The sequence below is a fragment of the Phymastichus coffea genome, unplaced genomic scaffold, assembly GCF_024137745.1.
Source record: "Phymastichus coffea isolate CEN01 unplaced genomic scaffold, Cenicafe_Pcof_1.1 PCOF00018, whole genome shotgun sequence".
Lineage (NCBI taxonomy): Eukaryota > Metazoa > Arthropoda > Insecta > Hymenoptera > Eulophidae > Phymastichus > Phymastichus coffea.
The window spans coordinates 2,118,096-2,143,071 of NW_026706829.1; the positions used below are offsets into that span (position 1 = coordinate 2,118,096).

Consider the following 24,976-nt stretch of genomic DNA (forward strand, 5'->3'; position numbering starts at 1 on the left):
CTGATTGGTCGTGACGTCACTAGCGAATTTCGTCAGAGGTTCGAATTCTGTCGGTTAATTTATTGCTTAAACCTAACGGGGTACTTGTCGCTTGCTATCATAATAGGGGTGTCGGTCGCATGCGAATTTTACAATTCGGTATCTATTCCATGTTCATTCTTTTTCAATTATAATTTTAATTTTAATTTTAATTCGTCATGAATATGTATATGATATACGTCGTTTCAATTGTAGCGCCCTCATCCTCGCATTTGCATATTATTCTATTCATCATTTCATATCATCTGTCTCGCTCGCTCTTGTTTAGTCTATTTCGCTCGCTCTGTCTTGCTCGCTCTGTCTCAGTCTGTCTCGCTCGCTCTTGTTTAGCCTACTTCGCTCGCTCTGTCTGTCTCGCTCGCTCTCAGTGTGTTTCGCTCGCTCGCTCTCAGTCTGTCTCGGCGTTTCAAAATGGCCGCTCGGTCTCTCGCGCGTACGCCTCGTGTTCCTGTATCGGTTGTTGGAGCGCCTCCTGGGGCGCTCCCGTGTCGGTTGAGTGACGTGTTCCCGGGTGTTTGTGTGGTTGCTGTTGTGCTTGTGTATGGCGCTCAGGATGTCGCCGATGGTGTTCGGCAGCCCGACACAGCTGATTGCCGGCTGCCACTTCATCGGCGATTTTCTGCTCGCCCCAAGAGTGTCAGTGCTTTGTGAGTGTTGGTGTTGGTGTCTGGGAGTGTAACGAATCTGCATGTGTCATCAACATGCATTTCCGTTGCATTTCCCAGTCAAGTTTTTCCGTTTTCTTTTGCCGGTCGGCCACGTGGTCGGGAGTGAGTGTGTGCGTGCGCTCTTTTATTTCGTGGTGCGCTCCTTTTTTTTTCTCTTCTCTTTTAAGTGTCCGTCGGATCGCGTTTGTCGAGTTTGTTTCGCCGATATCTCCGGTGTGGTTGTTCGGGCATGAAAAAAAGTAATCGTTTTATATAGGGCGCGTTTGTTTTTATTTTATTCAACCGCTTACGGGGCGGCAAGGGAAGGGAATGGCTTTTCTGAGATGTTGCAAATAATGCAGCGCTCAAAAAAGGCCTTGTAATGTACCGCATTACAAAAGTCAAAGAAAATTACATCTTAAAAGTAGTAGGATAAAACAAAATTAATATTCAGCCAACAACTTCGAAAAAGTATTTGCCAATTATTATTGCATTGAAAAAAAAACACGCAATTTTACACTTACCAGCGCAAAGAAGAAAAAGATTTCAAAGTTATATATGAAGCATTTACCCGTCAGTTGATATATATATATATATATATATATATATATATGACTCAAAAACAGCCATCCAAGAACATGGATATACAAAAACCAAATTTTTACAAAAAGGCTCTATGTGTGAAATGTACTAAGCATCATCAAATTATTAACTAAAAAATGTCTAGTTATACAAAAAATAAAAGATATAATATGTGCAAATTGCAAAGGAAATCATACTGCAAATTACAAAGTACCCAGTTCGTAAGCAATTTCAGCAAAAACTATTTCCTAGACTATGAGAAAAAACATTATATCAAAATAGCCTACAAGTCCATCAAAATCTAAATTCTTCTCTTATAAAAATGATGACCTTTGTTGTGAAGCCTTTGATACGTAATTCTGCTTGGCTGTTGGTTGCTAAGTGATCTTGATTAGTTTCTATGGTGTTATATTTTAGTTTGAGGCAGCGATTTAAGGCAGTGATGCCAGAAGTGGTACAATGAGAGGGGGGAATTAAAATAATAATTCCTCTCTTAATTTGAATAATAATCCTTTCTTAGAAAAATAATGTAAAAAAAATTGCCCGGAAAAATTATAGTTGGTATCTCATAATTATAAATCTAAAGAAGAAAAGTGTTTATTTGACTGTTTCGCAGAGCGTCGGTCACGTGAAGGGTTTAGCTCCAACGCACTGCAGCGCTGATGCGATGCTACTGTCATAATACTATACGCATAGCCTGTTCGACCGCCCGACCGCCATTACCGCCGAGTTGCTCAGTGAAATTAGTTCAATCATTGCGTGATAAGTAATTTAATTTGTTAAGATCGTTATACTATATATCGTGATTATAGTACGTTATGTAATCGTGCATATTTTGATGAAAAATGGTCGGTATGAGCCGGTAATCTAACATATTACTTGACACGTGCGCTCGAGTTCTCATGCGAACACGTGCTGACAAGATACCACGTGCTTCTTTTTTCGGACACGACGTTAAATTATTGATATAAGACACAACAAGCACGTGCTTTGTAATATAATTAATATAAAATAAAAAACATTCGTTTAATAATGAATATATATTTGCTTATTGATTTGATATATTTGAGGAAATGAATTTTCAAAATAGTGCCTTGTTCACCGATTATCCTCGTATTTCAAAATGATATAACGCAACTCTTCGTAAAAATAAAGTCGTCAAGCTGATTAAATTCCGGTTAATGTTGAAGACACTTGCAAGCATACACATTAAACATTTCCAAGATGATTGCGTTTGACAAGATGTTTGAAAGAATAATATAGATTTTGCACATAGCCCACAATAGGGCTGAAACACGTGAAAGTAGTCCTTTTCTTTGCAAGGCTATATCTCGGGAAAGGGGAAAAATGGCATATTGCTGCTTGGCAGAAAGATAGCTTATAACGTCCTGAAAAACATATCCAAAATTCAAAAAAAATCGAACATGTGTTTTTTGAGAAATTCAATTTTCAAATGAAGTAATTTTCTTGGTTTTTTCAATTAAAAAAATTTTTTTTCAAAATAATGAAAATCTGAATGCAGAAAATGAAAGCTGTTCAAATTTTGCACAGTTTGAAAAAAAAAAAACGGTTTGTATACGATGATTTGGGTGAAAATGGCGACCATTTAAAATACAGTGATTATTTTTGCATTGAAAATAACGCTTATACTCTATTGGCTTTGTCTTAGCATTACACGGCTTCAAAACGGGTTTTTGCACTAAAGAAAAAACACGTATCTAATAAAATTCAATGTAGATTAATATTCCAAAGTTTCAAAAGGATCGCAGACATCGATTTTATTTGCTGGTTGAATCCATATGGAATGGGCCATATCTTTTACTAAGTACGTGGAAGATACCGATATAAATCTAAGTTTCATCAATTCGTTTTGATTTATGGTATCTTCTATCGACAAACTATTGTCATACTTGGAAAAACACGATATTATAGAGCGAAATTTTCAGCAATTTGATGGATAAACACTGCCGCAGATCGCCTTACTGAAAAGAAAAGGTGTATTTCCATATGACTATGTATCGTCGTTTACAAAACTCGACGAGACAACTCTTCCACGAAAACAAGATTTTTACAGCAGTCTGTACGATTCAGATATCAGTGACAAAGAATACAGTGCAACGGTAGTCGATTTAGTTTTTGTACCAACATCTACTTTCAAGGGTAAAAAGTCATTCCTAAATCTTACCCCCAAAATCGTTTTCTTATTACATCTCAGCATCTAATGAATATTTTTTAATAAAACTAAGTGGAGAATATTTGGTGTAAGAAATATAAAATATTAGGCGTATTTATGGCCCAGGAGATTGCAACTCTTATTTAAAATTTTTTTAAATTAGATTTGTATTCATTTTTTTTTCTTGAAAACCTAAATATAAACTCGAAAAAATTGAGAAAAGTATTTACGTTTACTATATTAAATATTTAAGTTAACATTTTTCGAAGATTTTTTAATTAGCCATCCTCAAGCACCATTACCCGTACAGATGGTATACTTTATGTAAGTAATATAAAATTAATTTTTTCTTAAATATATTTATAGCTATTGCAACGGTAGTCGATTTAATTAATCGAACCGTTCGCGATTCTGCTTCTCGCGCGTTAGTTCGAACTATTGAGAGAGAGAGGGGGCGCGCGATCATTTGAATAAGTAGTTACGCTTCAGCTGTTTACGCGAGTTTACCGCCGATTTGTGTTTTGCACTTTGATTCGCAAAAATAATTAGTTTTCCGAACAAATACGTGCGTGAGTGCAACAGTAATATTGCAGCAGCAAGCAGCGGTGCAGAAGCAGTAGATTTGCAGCATATAAAGGCGAATTGAGGCAGTGCAGCTGATTAAGCGAGGTGCAGCGACAGTTGATAATTTTGCAACAACAATTACGGCTGATCACCGTAATTGCACCGCATGGTAGGTGCACCTTCCGTCATTATAAGCGATACAAAATACATTCAGTATTTTGTCTATTCGTGATAGCATTATTTTTTGTATTCGCGTCGAGCGTAAGTTCGCCGTATAATTCGAATCTTCTCTCTCTCTCTTTCCCATCGAATATAACTAATTGTAAAATCCTATTCGCGTGCGTTAGTCTTTCGGCCCTACAAAGACTGTAGTAATATTTATTAATTAAAGTCTGTTAAATTTATTCGCCGTTTTCGTAATTTAATTTTCCTAGTAGCTTAAGTAATTGAAAAAGGCTTAGGTTTTAATCCAATTACATCTAGAGGGATTAAGAAGATTAGGAGTAAAGTCGCTCACACTTAAAACTCAACGAGTGTCACAAGACACGTGACTTAAGGTGAGTTCAACTCCGTTTAATAGAAGACAACTAGGATAAATCATCTGACGTTAAGGCGAATACACGTACTATCATAAGTGTTTAACGGAGCGGCGGTTTGCTCTGCATCGTGGGAATTTGTTCTTAAATAAATTTCCCATTTTTCAGATAACCTCCCCCGTTAAAACAGTCACGTGGAAAATATTTGGAGAACATTCGATATCACCGATCTGGACAACTATTTGGATTTGTATCTCAAGACGGACGTTCTTTTGTTGACCGAAGTTTTTGAAAACTTCAGGGTCAAATGTCGAACGGCGTATCGTTTGAATCCGATCCACTACTATACAACGTCCAGAATAAGTTGGGATGTCATGTTGAAATATACGAGTGTAAGGTTGGATCTTTTGGCGAATATCAACATGCTCATGTTTATCGAGCGCAGCATTCGCGGTAAAATCAGCCAGTGTTGCAACAGGTACGCCGCCGCAAACAATCCATACATGGGGAACAACTATGATCCACAGAAAAATGACAAATATTTTATGTATTTCAACGTCAATAACTTTTACGGATGGAGTATGACTGGCCTCTTCCACTCGGTGATTTTGAATGGTGCGACATTGACTCAAACTTTTCTTTTGATATTCCCGATGATTCATCTTGGATACATACTCGAGGTGGATTTGGAGTATCCAAAAGAAATTCACGTTGCGCACAAAGATATACCATTTTGTCTAGAGCACAAATCTGCTCCGGAATGCAAACAGTAAAAGCTCATGACAACTCTCGATGATAAGGAGAGTTACGTAATCCACTATAGAGTTCTGAAACAAGCAATAAAGTATGGCTTATACCTCACGAAGATACATCGAGTTTTAAAGTTTAATCAGAGCCCATGGCTCAAGACATACATTGATTTGAATAGTGAGATGCGTGAACAAGTGAAAAACGAATTTGAAAAAATTCTATACAAACTGTTCAACAATGCAGTGACGACAAGACTATAGAAAACGAAAAAAAAAAAACGCATCGATGTTAAGTTGGTGAATAAGTGGGAGAGGCGATACGGTATCGAAGGTCTGATAGCTCGACCAAATTTCCACAGTAGTGACATTTTCGACGACGATCTAGTGGCGAACTAACTATTGTGGACTGAAATCACAATGAGAAAACCCATTTACCTTGCTATTCTCGAATTGTCCAAGACTCACGTGTATCGATTGCACTATCACTACATGACCAGTGCTGTTGGTAAAAGTTGCAAGCTTCTGTACACCTACACCAACAGTCTGGTGTATGAGATCACCAATGTAGACATGTACGATGTCATGCGTCGAGATATTCACGAATTCGATACATCGGATTTTCCAGAACCAAATCAGTTCAATATTCCAAGAGCCAATAAGAAAGTAGTTGGTAAGATGAAACAAGTGAACGCCGGAATGCTCATGCTCGAGTTTGTTGGACTCAGAAATCAAAATGTACAGCGTGAGAGTTCAAAATAAAAATTCCATAAAGAAAGCAAAAAGGATAAACAATTCTGTATTGAATGCTACGATTACATTCGAGGACTACGTCAAATGTCTCTGAAAAAATGTGATTCTAAGCCGCCAGCAAAAGTCTATGAGATCACGTCATCATCAGTTGTATAGCGAAAGACAAACAAAGATTGTACTCAGTGCGCATGACGATAAACGCTTCTTGCTACCTGTAACCACCGATACACTTCCTTGGGGTCATTACGGTATTCCATCGGTTGAAAGAGAGGGGATAGAAGCGTTGGGGATAGTCGCAGTCGAGCCGCCAACTGCCGACGCCACCGCCACCGTCGAGCCGCCAACCGCTGCCGACCTTGAGCCGCCGAAAAAAACTAGAGCTCATTCTCATCGAGAAAAAATTACAGATTGAATTTACAGATACCATTAGTAAAAGAAAAAAAAATGTTTTATGAAAAATATAACACCACATTGAAAAACCTTCCAAACAATCTTATTAGCAAACTTTTCACGGCAATAATTACTACTACCAGACTATAGAAACATAAACTATTGAATATATAATAAAACGAAAATTAATAAAATATATTACACATATAAGTCAAAAATAAAATATAATACTCTCTGAAGTATTATATTTTATACTTTGTTAATTTTCATTATAGCAAACACATTTACCTATTGTCTTATTTTTATAGATAGATTGTAAATAATCTTGGAGTAAATAACAAAAATTAATTCACTCTTTTCTTAGTGATACGGTTATTGAATGATCAGCTTTTACGAATTGCTGGTACTGAAGCGGCGGGGTATAACTCGCCGTCTACTCACTTCGCTGCTTGCTACGATCTGAGAACGATGCTACAAACGATAAAGCTCTTGTTGACTCTAGGTGTTCAGCTATCAACAGACGCATGATCTATAAGCTAGGGTTCAGGTGTCTTTGGTGACACGAACATGTATAAAACGCGATCATACTAGAACATATTCACGTTCGCAATTTTCCGTTACGGTCGCTTCTGATTCTACGCGCGCGCCTTAACGAATATCTATTTGTTACAATTGTTAATGTTATGATTTTTTATAAATGACTCTTATTGCTGTTATAAAGTTAGATATATGGGAATTATATAAATATATATTTGTTATATAACATTTATGTTGAAGAAATAATACATATTATTTTTGTTTAATCATAAATTATTTTGTAAAATTATTGTTTTCTATTATTTAAAACTCTAAATTATGTATATCTTTTCCAATTTCTTAAAACTTAAAAGTAATATAAATAAAAACGGCTCTAACAAGAAACCCCCCCCCCAACCCGATCTCACCGATTTCAATAATTTTTTTATATGTTCAGTTCATGAAAAAATAAGACACAAGTGTTTTTTTGTCGGTGGTAAAATACTTTGGAGAGTGAAAACCGCTCTCAAAAAGGTCGCGTTTTAAATTAAAAAAATTAAGGATTGGACCCCTCATGGTCGGAATTGCTTATTCTAGTTTTGTATTCACATAAGAAATGATATGAAATTTGTTTCGTCGTAAAATATTAATCTAAAGTTGAGATACATTGGAAAATCCATTTTTGGAGGTGAACTTTCAGCACGGTTTTCATCCCCTTAAAGTGTTTTTCCGCCGATAAGAAAAAAACGTATGTCTTATTTTTTCGTAAACTATAACATATTAAAAGATTATTGAAATCGGTGAGATTGGAGGAATTTTTTTGTAAGACGAAATTTAATTTTTATTAAAAATTACTTCTTATTATTCTACAGCGAAATCCAACTATCATGTAATCTAAGGAAGTAGAGATTTTTTACATTTCACACATACTACGTAATGAAATTTTTTTACACGATTAATGTTTTTGCTGTTTTCTCTGATATATCAAACCCTATAATCAATTCATTCTCATCAACTATCTGCATGTATATCACCGCGACTCGATCTCGTTTGGCAAATAAACCATCAGGGAAAACTGTGTTTACGAACGAATATATAAAATATACAATCAATTAAATTATTTCATAAAAAAAGAGAACATGACTTTCAAATGAATCGTACGCAATTTAGTAAAAAAATATTGAATTAAATTAAAAAATAAGTTAAAAACTATTTTTCGAAAAATAGTTATACATTAGTATAAGTATTTATTCTTACGTATATTCCTCCAAATTAATTCTCAAGAACAAAGTAGATTCTGAGATAACGGAAGAATCTCCAATGCTAAATGCAGAATCGTATTGAGAAATCGCATCAATTATTTGTCTTTGTTGTTCTTGTAATTGAGTAATTAAAGCTTTAATTTGACTGCTTTTCAATTGAGTAGCTTGTAGTTTTTTCGATAATATAATCAATTGATTTTTATAAACTAACTGCTGAGAATCTAATGATTGCTCTGTTGATTTTAAACTTTCTAATTCTTGACGCTTACTATTTATTTCATCTTCTTGAATGCGAAGTGTAGATTCTTGATCTGTTGCTTGTTGATGAAGCTTTTCAATCTGGAAAAATGGCAAACATGATATGGTTTATTTTTCGTATTAGATGATCGGCTTAAAATAGATTAATTTAGTTTGTTCATCATATATTTGAAAATTATATTACTTGGAACGAACTTCATAAACTAATTATCCCTGTCCGGTGCTATTTTGAACGTGGGTTGGTCTCAAATGAGAATGCGAGCAGTAAAATCCTCGTAGCTTAGGTGCACCTTGAATACTTCGTTGCTACGTAGACAGAATGTTAGCCCGTAGGTATGAAGATTATGAGATTGATTGATTCGAGCTGGCTGTTGCCTAAGCCAACTCCCTCCCCTCTCCAGTTCTTAGTAGAAAAAATTTTCCTTCGTGATGTGCAATTTTTAGTGAAGTACGCGTATACTACGGAAATTCGTAACAAGGAAGTATTTGACGTACATCTACGCTACATGTGAGAATGCAACATCACGACTTGCCAAAGGTATGCTCAGCTAAGCCAAAATGAAAAGTTACAGTTGGTGCCAGTAGTATAGTTAATATATCCTGGGTGAATAAAGTCCAAGTTTGTATGAAAGTACGTGTTTGTGTATGCGATGTTGTGAGTCTTTTATTTATTTATTCTCCAAAGTTATATACATAAATTAAGAAAAATATTATAAAATTTGTAATCCGGCAGAAGAATATATTTCTATTCGCTTACCAACTAAAATTAAACTAAAGCTCAAAACTAGAATCTTTAATCGAATACTGTTCTTTACCAGAATCTTATAAGCATTGCTGTTGCTGTATTATATTACTTCAAGGACACTTTACCGTTTTTTTAATATTAGATCCTTTCCATTTTATTTAGCATTGGTGGGTAAGTAATTTCTACGGCGCATGTTTCTGTCTAGTATAGAAACATACTTTTTACTTTTGTGTTATAGTTCTGAATTGCATTTGTAACATGACGTAGAGACAATGTTATCAATAATTATTAGGTCTTTTTGTTTGGGTTGTAATTTAAGTAAATACACTGACAAAGAGAGTCAAACTTGTGGGTCACCGATCTTAATGAAACTTTGCACACGTCTTTTTTAGTCAAAAATATTAGCCTCTGTTACGTGACGTCTTATTATGTTACAAAAATATACTATCGAATAAAACCTTGCTCTCGGGATTTTTTCGTTCGGACATAGCATAGCTAGCAGTATTCGTGTGCGCGACTCGGTGGGAATGAGCAATAGAGGCTGATTCATGCTGAGCTGGCATGCTGGGACAGCACGCTGCAGTCAGCGTGCTTAGCTAGGTAAGACGACCCGCCACGAGAAGCGTAAACATCTGAAGCGTATACGCGAGAGAGAGACGGTATGCTCGGGTCAAAGGCTATAAAATAAACCAGCGAAACCAGAGCAGCAGAATTCAGTTAGTTAGAAGCGAGCGCTCAATAAAGAAGCCTACGTTTTTCCTACTTGAAGTTAAAAACTATAATAGAAGTTTGAGAGTATAATTGTTTGAGTTGTGATTAACTACACTATTGGATAAAGAATATATTGGACAAGTTGACCATACGAATTATCACTCTCTTGCGATTAACTACACTATTGGATAAAAAGAAATATATTGGCCATATCACGAACCAAACAATATTTTGGACCTAGACAACAGAGTGAGTACTTTTGGGCTCTATTCTCGATAAGCTGAAATCTCTTCTTCCTTGTATTTTTTTTATTATCTCTCTCTCTTCGCTCTAATACTACTAAGCATATTCAAGGTTCCCCTTTTGGTGAATCCACGTGATTGCGTACCGGGACCAAGTGTGTAAGCACCGCTGCCCGCGCAATTTAGAATACTTATTTAATAAATCGCGAACCACATAGTAGCGCAATATTATTACTAGAAGTGTTATCTGACGTATTAAAATATATATATATATATAAATCTATCTAACGTACCCGTGTAAGTTCATTTAAGTAAACCGGCGAAGCCCCCTCCCTTTTTCCTTCCCGATTACTGCCGCCTACCCCTCGCAAGGACGAACTTCGGATATTATCGACAAAGACGCGATCCATTCGCTGACACGGTCGGGGTACCGTACTGAAGGTTTAGTCCGCCCGAGTCAGGACCACTCGGAGCTAAAAACGGTCTAACACGTGCCAGTTTTGAAGAGACATCAAAACTGTTACGTAACAGCCTCAATTTCTTTGAATAGGCCTTTCTTCGTTAATTATCCAAATATATTCATTTTTTTTATTCAGTCGACGTATCAGATACTATGTTATTTTTAAGGACTACAAAAAGTTATCTTCAAGAGAGTGATATATGTTCTTCATGTATTTTTTTCATAGAATACAATGGCGCCATTAAATTTATTATAAAACCTACCTTGTCGTCCGTTAAAAGTGAAAAACTAAATTTTTTAGAGCTACTTTAGTAGTGTCTTTAGTAGTTTGTTGTTTCTAGCTGCTTTGTAAATCTTAAAATAATATTCGACGTCTGTTAGCCGTTATTGACAATCATCAAAGACATTGATTTTATGCCAATCTCATATTGGTTATTTGTTGAACAGTATTATATTGCTTTTATATTCTTCATCCCCGACTATAACTTTAACTTGCAAATTGCATTCCTTTAAAATTTTGCTATGATTTATTAAGTGTACGCCAGCACTTGCTTCCATAGCCTTCGCACTATCTTGGAAATTAAGGTGACAGTCGAGTGACACTTTTATCGTGCTTCATATCACATTTTCTACATTTGCGATTTCATAATCATAAATAATAAATAATCTAATTTGCGATTTCATGAATGCGTAGCATAATCCAAATTTTTTCCGCTTAAAAATCCAACAAGAGTATTATAACCGTTCAGGCTATCATAACTACGACTGTTTTCGCGTTTTCTCCAAGCCATGTCAAATGCAACTATAATAATTATCATTTTTCCTAGAGCTGAGTGAAATGTTTCATTAATTTTTTGATTGGAATTGCTGGATTTGAGGGTTGTGAGGGGATAAATATCATTTACCATGCTCTTTCACCTGTAAAAAACAATATTGCAACGGTAGTCGATTCGATTAATTGATCCGTTCGTGATTCGGTAGCACTCGTGATGCTAAAGCGAACGACTAAGAGAGAGAGGGGGCGCGCGAGAGTTCCAAGTTTTCAGTTAAGCCTCAGCTGTTACTTAAGAGAGTACCGCCAAATTATTTTTCACTGTGTTTTGCCGTTTTGATAATCAAAAATAGTTTCCTGGGATTTTTGATACGTGCATGAGTAAGCGTAAAGGTAATCACAAGCAGCAGCAAGCAGATAGCAGCATTAAGTGCAGCAACAACAGTTTGGAAGCAAGCGAAGCAGCACAGCTGGTTTCTGAGGAGTACCTTCAGTATTTTGCTTCAACAATTACGGCTGATCACCGTAATTGCACGGCAGGGTAGGTGCACCTCCCTTTTTCTGTGCGACAAAATATTCATGAGAATATTTTGTCGAACGCGACTGTTATCACATTCGCGCCGAGCGTTAGTTTTCGTGGCAGAGTTTTGAATTCTCTCTCTCTCTCTTCCCATATTATTGTTAATAATTGTAAATCCTATTCGCGTGCGATAGTCTTTCGGCCCATCAAAGACTGTAATTTTCTAGTCAAAAACGATATTAATTTTATTCGCCGTATTACATTATTTCGTTTCCTATTAGTTTAACGGATCTATCACTAGGTAAATTTTAAACTAATATCATCTAGGGGATTAGTTGGAATAAACATTAGATCACTCACACCTAAGATAGATCGAATGTCACAAGTTAGGTGACTTAAGATGAATCTTGGATTTAACTAACAACAAAACATGAAGACACAACAAAGTAATAATAAATTCTTGACACGGTTAGAATACCAAAAAAAGATACTTTTAAAATTAGAGATCAATGACTTGTATATTCATATCAACTTTTTGAGAAAAAGACTCAATGCTTTGTCACATGTGATGGGTACTTTGCGTATAGACGGTGATGCTTTGCAGGAGTTTAGATTACTAACGGAAAGAAAGAGTTTACAAATTTTCTATAGATTGGAATTAAATCTGAATAAAAAATTCCTATATTTGAAAAAGACTTTTCGTGATACAATTAATGTAGATAGTAAGAAGGATAGAGGAAAATGGATGAAAAATCTTACAGATACACATCTTCCTACTCAAGTTATAAATGTTGTATCTCTGGGTGACAGATTTAATTTGAATGCCCCTTTGTTTGACAATGATATTATTAGCACTATTAAGAATGTGGAACATAGTTTTAAAAAGTTTGAATTGAGAACTGATGATGAATATAAAAATAAAAAAGAGGTTAGAGAAATAATTATTAAAACTTTGGAAGGTGCCAAAAAATCATCACAGGTTATGAATAAGTTTGAGAAGAGTCTGATTGGGGATGTCAAATTACTAAACAATTCTTGAAAGAGAATCCGGAAATATTTTTTACTAAGGTTGATAAGGGGAATGTTATAGTTTGTATTAATAGAAATGAATATATATCAAAAACGGAATTACTTTTTAGTGACTGAAATACATATAAAGTTTTAAACAAGTGTCCTTTAAAAAAATTACAATCATCAGTATACAATATCCTCAAAGATTTTAATGAAAATGGGTATCTGGGTGATTTCAAATTCAGTAATGAATCTTTGTCTCAAACACAAACAGTTTTAGCAAGACCTTATTCCCTTCCAAAAATTCATAAACTTGACACACCTTTTCGTCCGATTGTTTCAACTATCAATAGCCCGGTAAATTTTTTGTCAAAAATTTTAGATAAATGGCTTAACGAGTGTATTAAAAATCCAAATTCGCATGTTAATAATAATTTTGAATTAATCCAGAAACTAACATTAATGATTATTCCCCATGATTATTGTTTACTCTCGTTGGACGTATCATCATTGTCCACGAATGTACCAGAGTCGTTGGTTATTGATAGTTTAGATAAAATATTTCACCAAATTTACACTCAATGTAAAATTTCACACTCAATGTAAAAGAGAGAGAGAGAGAGAGAAAAGCAATAGTTTGAGTATTGGGCTTGGCGCGCGGCACTTGTCGCGACCGGCATTGCCGCGTGCCGCCGATTAGGCGAGTGGTGGGAGAAAGCGTGAGAAGCCGGCTCTCACGCACTCGCCAGGGAGAGTGACGCGACGCGCGCGACAGCAGTCAGTCGAGAGTTAGCTGGTGACCATCGCTGCCTGCCCTTCGTCCGGAAGAAGTCAGCATTCCTCAGCAGATCGGCCGGACGGGACTTCCTCTGCCAGCGACGCAGCAGTTGCCCTGCAAGAAGCCGTCACCGAGGCAGAACCCGACAGCCTTTTCTGCCAGGTCGCCGGCCACGCAGCAGCGAGGAGTTTTCCAGACTAACCGCCGGTGGGACACCTTTAAGGCTGCCAGCAACAGCGACGTCCACCAATTTGGTCAGGTCACCGATTCCTCTCTCTCTATATCTCTGTCTTTCTTCGGCGATTCTCACGGTTCGCGTCGCTACGCCAGGCTTTCCCGAGCCGGCGTAGTTTTCGGCAGTGTGTAAATTCAAGTAATTGTTTGAGCCGGTTAACGAGGCGGCATGGCGCTAACGTGCCGGTCATCTCGTTTAGAATAAGTGCGCGTGTTGTTAATAGTAATAAGTGATTTGTGTTCTCGTCGGCACTCGTGGTAGTGCGTTTATAATAAACGTGTGTTAGCGGATTGTGTGTGTGAAATTCTTTTGCCCGCTGTTCTCCTTCCTGCTTTGTCTGGAGCGACACACCGCCTCCCTTACCTTCCCCCTTTAAATAATTGGTAATAGTAGTGAAGATGTCGGCGTTGCACGCCGACGCTATTACATGATATATAAGTTTTCTTGTAAGAATTGTGAATGTTCTTATGTAGGGCAAACAAAAAGAAGTCTCAAAACTAGAATTTATGAACATAATAATACGCCAGTAGACAAACTACTACCGATACCATTACATATTAAACAAAATCCCTCACATAGTTTTGATTTTAATAATGTTAAAATTTTACATAGAGAGATCAATAAACAAAAAAGACTGACTGCGGAAATGATTTACATTAACATAAATAAGAACACTATTAATAGACAAGAGGATACTAAATTCCTAAGTAAATAATACCAAAGATTGTATGAATATATGACTAATTAACTATTGCTTCTTGGATAGAGAAAAATGGGTAACATAGTTTTCTGTTTTACCTGTTTCTTGTATAGTATGGTTTTCCCGCCTTATACATATAGTCAGCGCCACTATTAATATTTTCTGGATATATATGGTTGTGGTCTGCTCAATGATTAGTGCAATCCAACTAATGACATGATCATTTTTGATAAAAATGTTGTACGGTCTGATACTCATATGTATTTGTCTTGTTCTTACTCGGTGGACATGAATTTATTTATTGACGAAAAGCTTGGCAAGTTTTATGGAATGTAATTTTTGAGAAATGTATTTGGTTAGTGGAATTTTAATTTTGTAATTTTGTATTGACCATATTTGTAATTAATATTGATTGTGTATTTATGAATTAATAAAGATCTGAGGAGATTGGTGACCATACCAACGAAACGTTATCGAGAAGAGATGTGGTTTAAATTGGCCTTTTTACCAGCAAATACGAAGGGTTGACTCTTCCAATCTTGGATTTAACTAACAATGACTTAAGATGAGTTCAACTCTATTGAAAAGAAGACACTGGAACGAAAGTATCAAACGTACAGGCGAATATACGTATACTCATACGTGTTTAAATGAACGGCGGTTAGCTCTGTATCGTGGGAGTTTTGTCTTAAATAAATCCCGTGTGTACTAGCTAATCCACCCTGTTATAATATATATATAATAATAATCAAGAAATGTGTAACAAGCGTATATAGTTTTTATTACTTTATTCATCAAAGTTACAGCTGCTTTGAATAAATTTAAAATGTTACTTATATCGAACATTGTTTTCATTGAAAGAATCATTTTTATGAGATAATCTACTATCTTGTACGTGTAACGTATTACAAGAATAACGTTGGATAAACAAAGTAAGTTCCAAGAAAAAAAATTTCTACTTCGCGAGAGCAGCTCTTTGTCTATTTCTCACTCAGGCTAATCGCGCTTGTTCTCCGGGTCTTACTCGAGAGATTAGTTGTACGGAGATGGGGCGTTCGCCGAAGTTCTAGCACACCCTGTCTCTCAGGATGCCCTCTCTTCTAGGTTGATGGTTTCACGAAAAATCGTGGCATTCTTTTGTTATTCGTGAGGTAAAATCATTGACTCGCCCATTGATAGCGCCAATTCCCTCATTGGTATGTTCATTTTAGCAAGATGACTTTGTTCTTTCGCGCTCGTTTACAGCTAGCGGTATTTACCCAATATCTTCGAGCGAGGCTGAGGCTGCCGAGTAAAATAACGGCAGCAACCAATGAACATTGTCCGGAGGCTAGCGCATACGCTTGAGGTAAGGTAGCAGTATGAGGATTAACGCAGTGAAAGCATTTGTGATGCAGTCCGTACCCGGCGAGGCCCACGCAATTTCATACCTCGTTACATGGCGCCCAACGTAAATGAACCAGTAGTGTTCGCGACGAGTCAGAACGACAGTTCATAGTGAGATGCGCATTTGCATGAGGCGTTAATAACCCAACTTAACGCAAATACGTACCGAATCGTGCAAAGGTCAGTCAACAAACAACGTAGAATTAAAAATGTTATCGTGCCCATTTTAAATAATCAAGCACGTCACGTGGTAGACTAGGTTAGTTCGCGAGTTTATGTAAGGGCCTGCCGTCGCGACTAGTCAAGTCTAGAATGATAATTGTAAGTGCTGCGAGTGTGGACCAGAAATTCTTGAAAATTGAACGCGCAATCACCAATACGGTTAAATAATAGAAATAAGCTGTATAAAAATATATAGTTGCGAAAATTGGTGTTCGCGCGCAAATAAGCTCGTTTATTAATAATAAAGTGTGATGTTAATATCACCTATTATTTATAATATTGTTCGTACTCTCGTGGTCTGTCGCGTTAATGAGTAAGAATTTGTTTCAATTTTGAAAAATGCTTATGAATATTAACTTTGAAATAAAATTATAAACGAATATCTATGATTATATCAATTGGATTTTAAGGAAAGATAGACTTTACTCTAGTTTCTTATGGTGCGAAGTGTCCCATAAGCAGAGCTTAAGTCTTTCTTATAAAAGAACATGAAAATAAGAGAATAGCTCATAGATAGGACGAGTACATAGATTAGTGAATACGAAAAACAGACACACTAACAAACAGCTAGTACGCCTGATAGGTAGGATCATTGTATTGCGTAATAACAAATAAAGAATTTCTCGACCGGCTTAATAATATATGTAATATGTGCTAAGCATTTTATCTGCTAATAGAATTAAATTGAAAAAGCTTTTAAACATTAAGCACACTCGCACATGCAATAAAGCTACAGAAATAAAGAAAAGAATGCGCAAGAGCGAGCGTAAGCGATTCCTGTAGCAATTGTATAAATATCAAATGCGGCAATAATTTGCGGTTATTATCAAGCAATAACAATAAATAAGTAGCATCTATACAGAAAAATAATAGAATCAAGATACCAGCGATTGTTATCAAACAATCCTGAACAGGATAACCGCAAAAATGGACCAAAGGTAAAAAGAAATTGAAAATTGAGTACTAATGCTCGGAAGGAAAGAGGTCAGTGAGTACCTAAAGTAACTTGAGATTAGAATAAATGGAAGCAAGCTTACTTAAGTCGGGAGGTTACAGAACTAACTGTTTGGCGATTATTCAGCGAGTGACTTCGAGTAAACAGGGACAATAGAAAATAACCCTGCAAGGAGAGCAGTGCCACGTTCAGAACTAATAACGTTTATCTGCTCTGAACATATAGCGAACGAAGAAGAGGACGAAAACCTTTTACAACAATTAATGCAAGATACTGACATTATATCAAGGCGGCAAGAAACAGCAATTAACATCTTGCATGTACTAAACCATAGCACGAGCAATAACAACACTGGAAACATCACTATAACAGCCAAAGACGGTAGTCAATTCCAGTTACCCCCCACATTCGCTATTATGATACAGGATCTGATCTTTCGCTCTCGAGAGCATGAAAGAAAACTCAAATAGTTAAACTCAGTAAGTGAAAATTTATCGAGTTTATCTAAAGTATTGAATACACTACTTGACATTAGCGACGCAATCAAGAGACAATAGGAGGACTTCACCGCCAAAATAATTGCCCTAGAGAATAGAGGAAACGTAGAAGCGTAGAAGATGCCGATATGAGCCATATAGATGATCCACAACAGCAAGGAAGCATTCGCCGAGGCGTGACGTTCTAAGACGTTTATATGCTATTATGACGCGCACTTGCCTCAAAGCATGCCAGCAGTACCCGGCCAGAGGCTCACGAGAGCAGCTGACAGGACACCGCGCACGACGCTCCCTTTCGGAGGGGGTGGATAGCATCAACTTGTTAGGTTTAATGCTGAAGTGGACAACCACATACCGGGCGCATATTCGATCCGTAGTCAACTACGAGAGACGTTGGTCGCATTGTCAGAGGATGGAAACTCAAGTTTTCCGTAGATGACAACGCTAGCGTAGATACCTACCTGTTCAGGCTTGATAACATGAAGAGTGGCGCACGGAACTGGAAATGCTCTTGTCGATATTAAAACTGCTAACAATACCTGCGCTGACTTGGTACGAGGTGATGAAGGAGGTATGGCTCACCTATGTATAGTTTGAAGCTGACGTGCAAGAATGAAGCTGAAGTGCGTAAAGCCTAAGTAAATTCTATACGCACTCTGAATACCTTGACCACAGTGGAACGAAATAACTTGAACCAGAAAAATTAGAATGTGTCATACCACATTCTCAAACGGCTCTATATCCCGAGTTGACTTACCGTCCTCATAATTGGTGAGAATAAGAGTCACAAAACTAAGGTAGGGGCAATGCCTCACAAGAAGTCAGATTCCACCGATCGGCTATACCGGATGGAAAAGGTGCTGGAAAAAGTAACACACCAGGTAGTTTATACGCCGACGCAAGTGGAACCGACGCTGAACGCGGTCCTAGCTACGAGTGAGAACGATAAGCAAGGTATGCCGCCTGATTAATGAACCGGGTACTATTGTTTCTTAAGGTATTATCAGACGGGATGAAATCGAACTTTACGAAGCGAAGTTCGACCCCCAAGAGTCGATATAAGAGTCAAGAATCTCCCTTTAAACGAGAGAGGGATTTCACCAAGCCACTTAAATGTATCGAGTGTGGATTGCTGGTGTACAGTAAAAGGTTCTGTACTCAATGTAATAAGGGAAACGAGAAAAGAAGTGGTTAGATGGGGTTGACTCTACTCCTTCATCTCCTTCAGTAAACCCTATAAATGTAACGTCGTTGCAAACGAATGCCGAAAATATAACGACCGATGGTTTGGCAATTGCCCGTTGCGTTACTCACCCGCCCTCGCTGCCACAAACGGCGCTGACAGTGACAAATGTGTTGAGTGAGGGGAGTAAGAATCGCTCTGGTAGCATCCACCATACGCACTATAATAAATAATGTGTCCACGGAGAGAGGAAAAGTCGTCGATAATAAAGCCCAGGACCATGATCCGGTTGAGGCGATGGAGAGAAAAATACCTACGCTCTCGGAGGCATTGGTAACAGGAGATCATCCGCCAACCAGAATTCCTAAAGGACCTACGATGATGAGAAGCAAGTTGGTTCAGCTTGATAACGCTGGCGCACTACCCTGCGAGAGCGTGATAGCCAGCACTACGGTACGCCATGAACGAGCCAATGAAACTCCTTCAGAATTGGTCCCAGAGTATTCTCCAGAGCAAAAAATGTGATGGTGGCTACCGGTACAAATAGGAGTCTTTAAAATTAGAGCTCTTTATTATCCGGGGAGCCTCAACCACAACAACGGGATGCAATGCTCTCCAAGTGGCTTCAACGTAAAATATAAGGTTGAATATTACTCATGCAGGCACGGCCGGTTCATCAGATGGCCAAAATTTGCTGATTGTCGGCCATCTGATCCTACCGTTCACTATAGGCGGCATGACACTGCTGACGAGGGTTATAATAATACTCGTCGAAGAATGCATTTTAGGAGTAAACTTCATTAGGTAGTTTAGAATGGTCCAAGATCCTGATGACGACACGCTGCTGCAACCCTTTGCGGCACCGTGGTAAGTACCTCTCAGAGATCACCTGTTTTTTTACAATTTTTTGCCTTTTTAAGGTAGTTTTTATTGAATTTGACTTACGTTTTTTGTAGTTTCATGATCACAGGATGATACAAAATGGAAATTCATCTTGAATTGTTTTAAAAATTTCAATAATTTATTATTATTTATAAACACAGTCTAAAAAACGGCCTGTTTTGGAAAAAAAAATCATTTATGACGAAGCTTTCGGCCGTACCGTTACCAAAATTAGTTTATACGGATTTTTGGGGTCGATGATTACGCATCTGCACTCAGTGTTTGAAAATTAAAAATGGCGGCTTCAAGATGGCGGCTAAAATGTTAAATATTTTTGAATTTGTTTTTGAAAGTTGGTGTACGGAGGTTTTTGGAGTCGCTGATCACGAATCTGAACTCAGTGTTTCAAAATTCAAAATGACGGCTCCAAGATGGCGGTTAAAATGTTGAATATTTTTTAATGTTATTTTTAATTGATATACAGATATATTTGGGGTTACTAATTACAAATATGAACTTCAATTTTGTAAATTGAAACTGGCGACTCCATTATGGCGACTAAAATTTCGAAATTTTTTTGGATTTCTAAAATTAAAAATTAGAATAGAAAATTAGAAATCTGAATAGTGGGTCAAACATGGCGGCCCTTTTAACTTCAAATTACCAATTTGATGATTGCAGAATAGTTACATTTTATTCCATTTGAATATTTTTGTTGTTTTGATTTTTAATTTTTTGTTATAATTTTAATTTTTTCATAATTTTCAATTTCTTGATAATTTCAAAACTTTTTGACTTCACCTTCTGGAATTCTACCCGCTTTTTATTATGTAATTTTTTCAACTTTTCGGTCTCTGTCATATCTTTTATGAATGATAGTTCAAGAAACAATTTTTGTGTTATTGTAAACACAATGGTACGTTGCATGTGCTACACAACCACATAATTCGCACAGGAATTGCTTTTGTACTGCAAAGGGCGCATCGTCTACCACTATCAATGGGCACTAGCATATGAGCAGACTGAGAGTGTTTCACTTCAATAGGAACATTTGGTTTGTGAGGATCGGCAAGTAAAGGTTTACGCTTTCTTCCTCTTTTAGTTGGAATTGTGAGAGAAACTAATTGATCCACTAAAAGTAGTCTGAACTTCTTCAATGTTATAGGATTATCAGTGTTTATTTTCGAAAATGTGATGAATGAACTTGTAATAATTAGATCAATGAAATGCCAAAATAATCTGTGTAACCACTTTTTGAACTTTCGATCTATTTTATATGTAGATAACAAACGATCAGCGTTATCGACGAATTCCATTGTATCCACGAAACTAGTACGCAAGTTCGTAGGCCCTTACGGGATCGTGAAGGTATTCAGAGCTAACTGCTACTGCCTCACCAACAAACAGGAGAAAATTAAGCAACTGATACACGCCAAAGATCTCAAACCATATCGATATCCAAATAGATTATTGGATTATAAGGTTATTTGGAAAGAACATAGAATAAAATTAGATTTTTGTTTTTGACATACGAGGTGTGTTCAAAAAGTAAGGTGACTTTGTATTTTTAAGAAAAAATATTTATTTATTCATCAATATTTATGTTGTCCCCTTCAAAGTAATCCCCCTCAGATACAATACACTTATGCCAACGGTTTTTCCAATCCTCAAAGCACTTCTCATAAGCACTTTTCGGTATAGCCTTGAGCTCTTCCAGCGATGCAGTCTTTATCTCTTCAATCGCTGCAAATCTCCGTCCGTTCATAGGTCTCTTCAGTTTTGGGAAGAAGAAAAAGTCACATGGAGCCAAATCCGGTGAATATGGTGGCTGAGGCATGATTGTGGTGTTTTTGGCAAAAAACTCTCACAAGCAAAGAGGAGTAAGCAGGGGCATTATCGTGATGCAAAAGCCACGAATTGTTTTTCCACAATTCTGGGCGTTTTCTTCGTATTGCTTCTCGCAAACGGCGCATAACTTCAAGATAATACTGTTTATTGACCGTATGTCAATATGGTAAGAACTCGTGATGTACCACGCCATGGTAATCGAAGAAAACAGTGAGCAAAACTTTGACATTTGAGTGAATTTGGCGTGCTTTTTTCGGTCTTGGCTCATCTGGGCTCTTCCATTGGGACGATTGGACTTTGGTTTGCATATCATAACCATATACCCATGATTCCTCACCAGTTATGACCCTTTTGGGTAAATCTCGGTCGTCGTTGACGTCATTCAACAGTACGACGCAGCTCCTGTTGCCCTAAGCTCGATCACGCTGAGCTTGTGAACCTTGCAGCCGAGTTAGGGCGACCACGTGCCAGTACAGAATACTTGCACCCCTGCTCATTTTCAACCTACACACACCGTCCTCATCCCGTACGACTCGAGCTCATGTTCGCTGACCCACACCGCTAGCCGCGGCAGCACATGGACCTTTGCGCCACCCAGGACGAGAGCAGCAACATCGCCGCCGGAGCAGCAGCAACGAGCGTAGAATCAGTGCTCACCCTCTCGCTTACCTCCGCGATCGTGCCCGCGTTAATGCCCAAAACCCGGGCGTAACGCAATGTCATATTTTTTAAAAATTATTTAGCGATTTTGGCCTTCTTGAGTCGTTGGTGAGTGTCCCATCATTAAAAGCACCATCGTATTCTACATTAAAAAATACATGGAAATCATCTATCATAAGTTATGAAAATGGTGTTTGATGTTCATGAAATTCAGAATAAGCGCATACCTATCACTTACCAACAGCTGAAAAAGGGCAAAACCGGTGAATAGTTTTTAAAAAATAGGACTTTTTTCATTTAAAAAAGGAAAAAATGTAGTTACTAGTTATTTTTTTAATGTTCACGAGTATTTTCTGTCCCTATAAATGCTAAGCACTAAGGCGAAAAAAGTCCGGAAGCTCTAGCATTGAATATTTTTTTTCAATTCCATTATTCAAAGAAGTGCACTTTTTGACAATTTTGACCGCGAGAGTGTTTGGGTGCATGCTTTTTGCAATTCGTAAATTGTTACCGATCCTCTTCGACCAGTGAGGATCCAGCCAATTGCTTCTTTGCCTTTTTTGTTCCCACAGTTCTGTTAAGACATACACGAATATAATTTTGTATCTGGAGTACATTACCTGGTGTGACGACGCCATGAGAATTTTGAAAGGAGAGGAGTGCATCTATATTTTTTCCTTCTCTTCTCAACCAGTTTCTGAAAACGTTCACCCGAGGATCATTCGCAGATAACTTGCAGCCATATATTTTTCTAATGCCCACACTGTCTTGTGCAAACCAATATTTCTTGGATCTTGGTTTATGTTATGTTGACTATACAAACTGAAAAAAAATGTAATATTCACATTACGAATAAGGAAGCTGAGAATAAAGCTTCAAAATTTTCGAAGATTAGAGAAAGACAACTGTCTGACTTTTTTTATATGCTAAACTTGAAAGTATTCCACGTCAGCATGAATTTTTTCAGTGTTTTTTCCGTTGAAATATTAATGGAAAAAAATGACAAAGTAAGTTTCTTATATACGGGCTCTTACGAAGAGCAAAATAAACAAAACGAATTGATAAAGTGTAAAATCTTTAATAATTGAGAGATCGTTTTCGAAAACGATGCCAAGAAAGAATAAATATTATGAAAACCGTCTACGAAGTTAGAATCGCGATTTCCGTTGAAAATCATTATTAAATAATTAAAACGCGAGTGGAAATTATTGGTTGTCCGGAAAAGTGCGCGGGGAGCACAGCGACGCGTGCGGCCAGGCGGACCCCCGGTCCTGCCTCTCCCGCGGAACACCATCGAATATATATTAATTTGATTTTTAAATTGATGTTCTTTCAGTTGTTTGTTAAAATTTCGTCTCGAAAAATCATAAATTAAGGTAACAATTTTACCTATACATTCATGTTTTGCGTTACATCACAGCCATGTAATTTAAAAAGTTTATATTTTTTCACAAAGATTCCGATGGGACCTTAAATCAGAAACGAAACGTTAATGAAGAATTTAGAGTTTTTATTTGAACATCAGGGTTAGCTCTCACGACTAAAAGAATATCAATTTAAACACACAACGATGGAGAGTGGAACAAAACCAAGTTTAATTTAATATTATTTTGAGGGTGCAAGTGTATGTCTGCGCGAGTGCAAGGGCCTATGCATGTATTCAGACACGGGAGATTGTGCGTTCGCTCACACACTGCACTTTTGTGTGCGCGCGTGCGTGTGTGTGCCTACGTATGCGTGTGTGTGCGTGTGTGTGTGTGTGTGATAAGATTTTACTTACTTTTGCGTGATCATGCGTGCTGCAATGCTTATATCCAACAGCCACACTGGTTTTTCAATGAATCCTCTTACACCACCATGTGACACGAGGAACGATCCCAGACAAAGTGTATCTTGTATAGACACGTGAGAACTTGTGACAGCCTTTCTCAATAGCACTAACTGGCTTGCACTCATCAAATCCAAATTTACATACTTGTCAAGATTTTTTGTTAGAGTAATTTTAAGTTTTAAAAGTTGGTCGAGATGTCTGTGAACATATAAACCACTGAACCTTCCTTCGTTCTTTGACATGACATTGATAAAAGTTGACTACACCACTTTTAGCCTACTAAAATTATTTCAACTACCGTTTTTACTACGAAAGTTGTTATGACAGATGTTGAAAATATTTACCCGTTGCCACTGTTGATACCTGTTGCATTAGTTACGATTACATAGTTTTAATATTTATCGTAGCAACGTTAGTAGTTCTGCTAATTATGAAACCAATATTGCAAGCTGGAAATAGTGTTACAAATTTTTATTTTAAACGATATACAACTCGATATACAAAGAACAAAGGAAGCTTGAGAATAAAGAAGAAGACTCTTATAAAACGATTTTTTTCTGAAAAAAGCCTAGAATAGCTATTCATATTTTAATAACTAATACATGTATTGTGTGCTTAGTTGTTTTGCGAGTTGTAGCTACAAAACTTATAATTTGTATTTTCTTAAATCCAAATGCAGACCTTGAAGGAAGCTCCGCAATGTAAATACTATCTCGCATGAGTGGATAGAAAGGACGGTACATGAAATAACTCAGATAATACGAATCTATTGCTATTACATTGTCATCATATTTAGTTTATTATATCTAGGTTTGTTTACTTCGCACTATCGCTACGATCTAAACATTTCTATTTTCTCAATTTGAATACGC

General features: G+C 37.1%; 1 protein-coding gene across 3 annotated transcripts in view; it reads right to left on the reverse strand.

Annotated features, from left to right (window-relative positions):
• LOC131675263 (epidermal growth factor receptor substrate 15-like 1) overlaps positions 1 to 24,976 on the reverse strand; it is an 875,349-nt gene that overhangs the window by 349,177 nt on the left and 501,196 nt on the right. For all 3 annotated transcript variants that reach the window (XM_058954183.1, XM_058954182.1, XM_058954181.1), the window contains one exon: positions 8,204 to 8,547. In XM_058954183.1, coding sequence (XP_058810166.1) covers positions 8,204 to 8,547 — 344 coding nt within the window. The remainder of the gene's footprint in view (positions 1 to 8,203; positions 8,548 to 24,976) is intronic.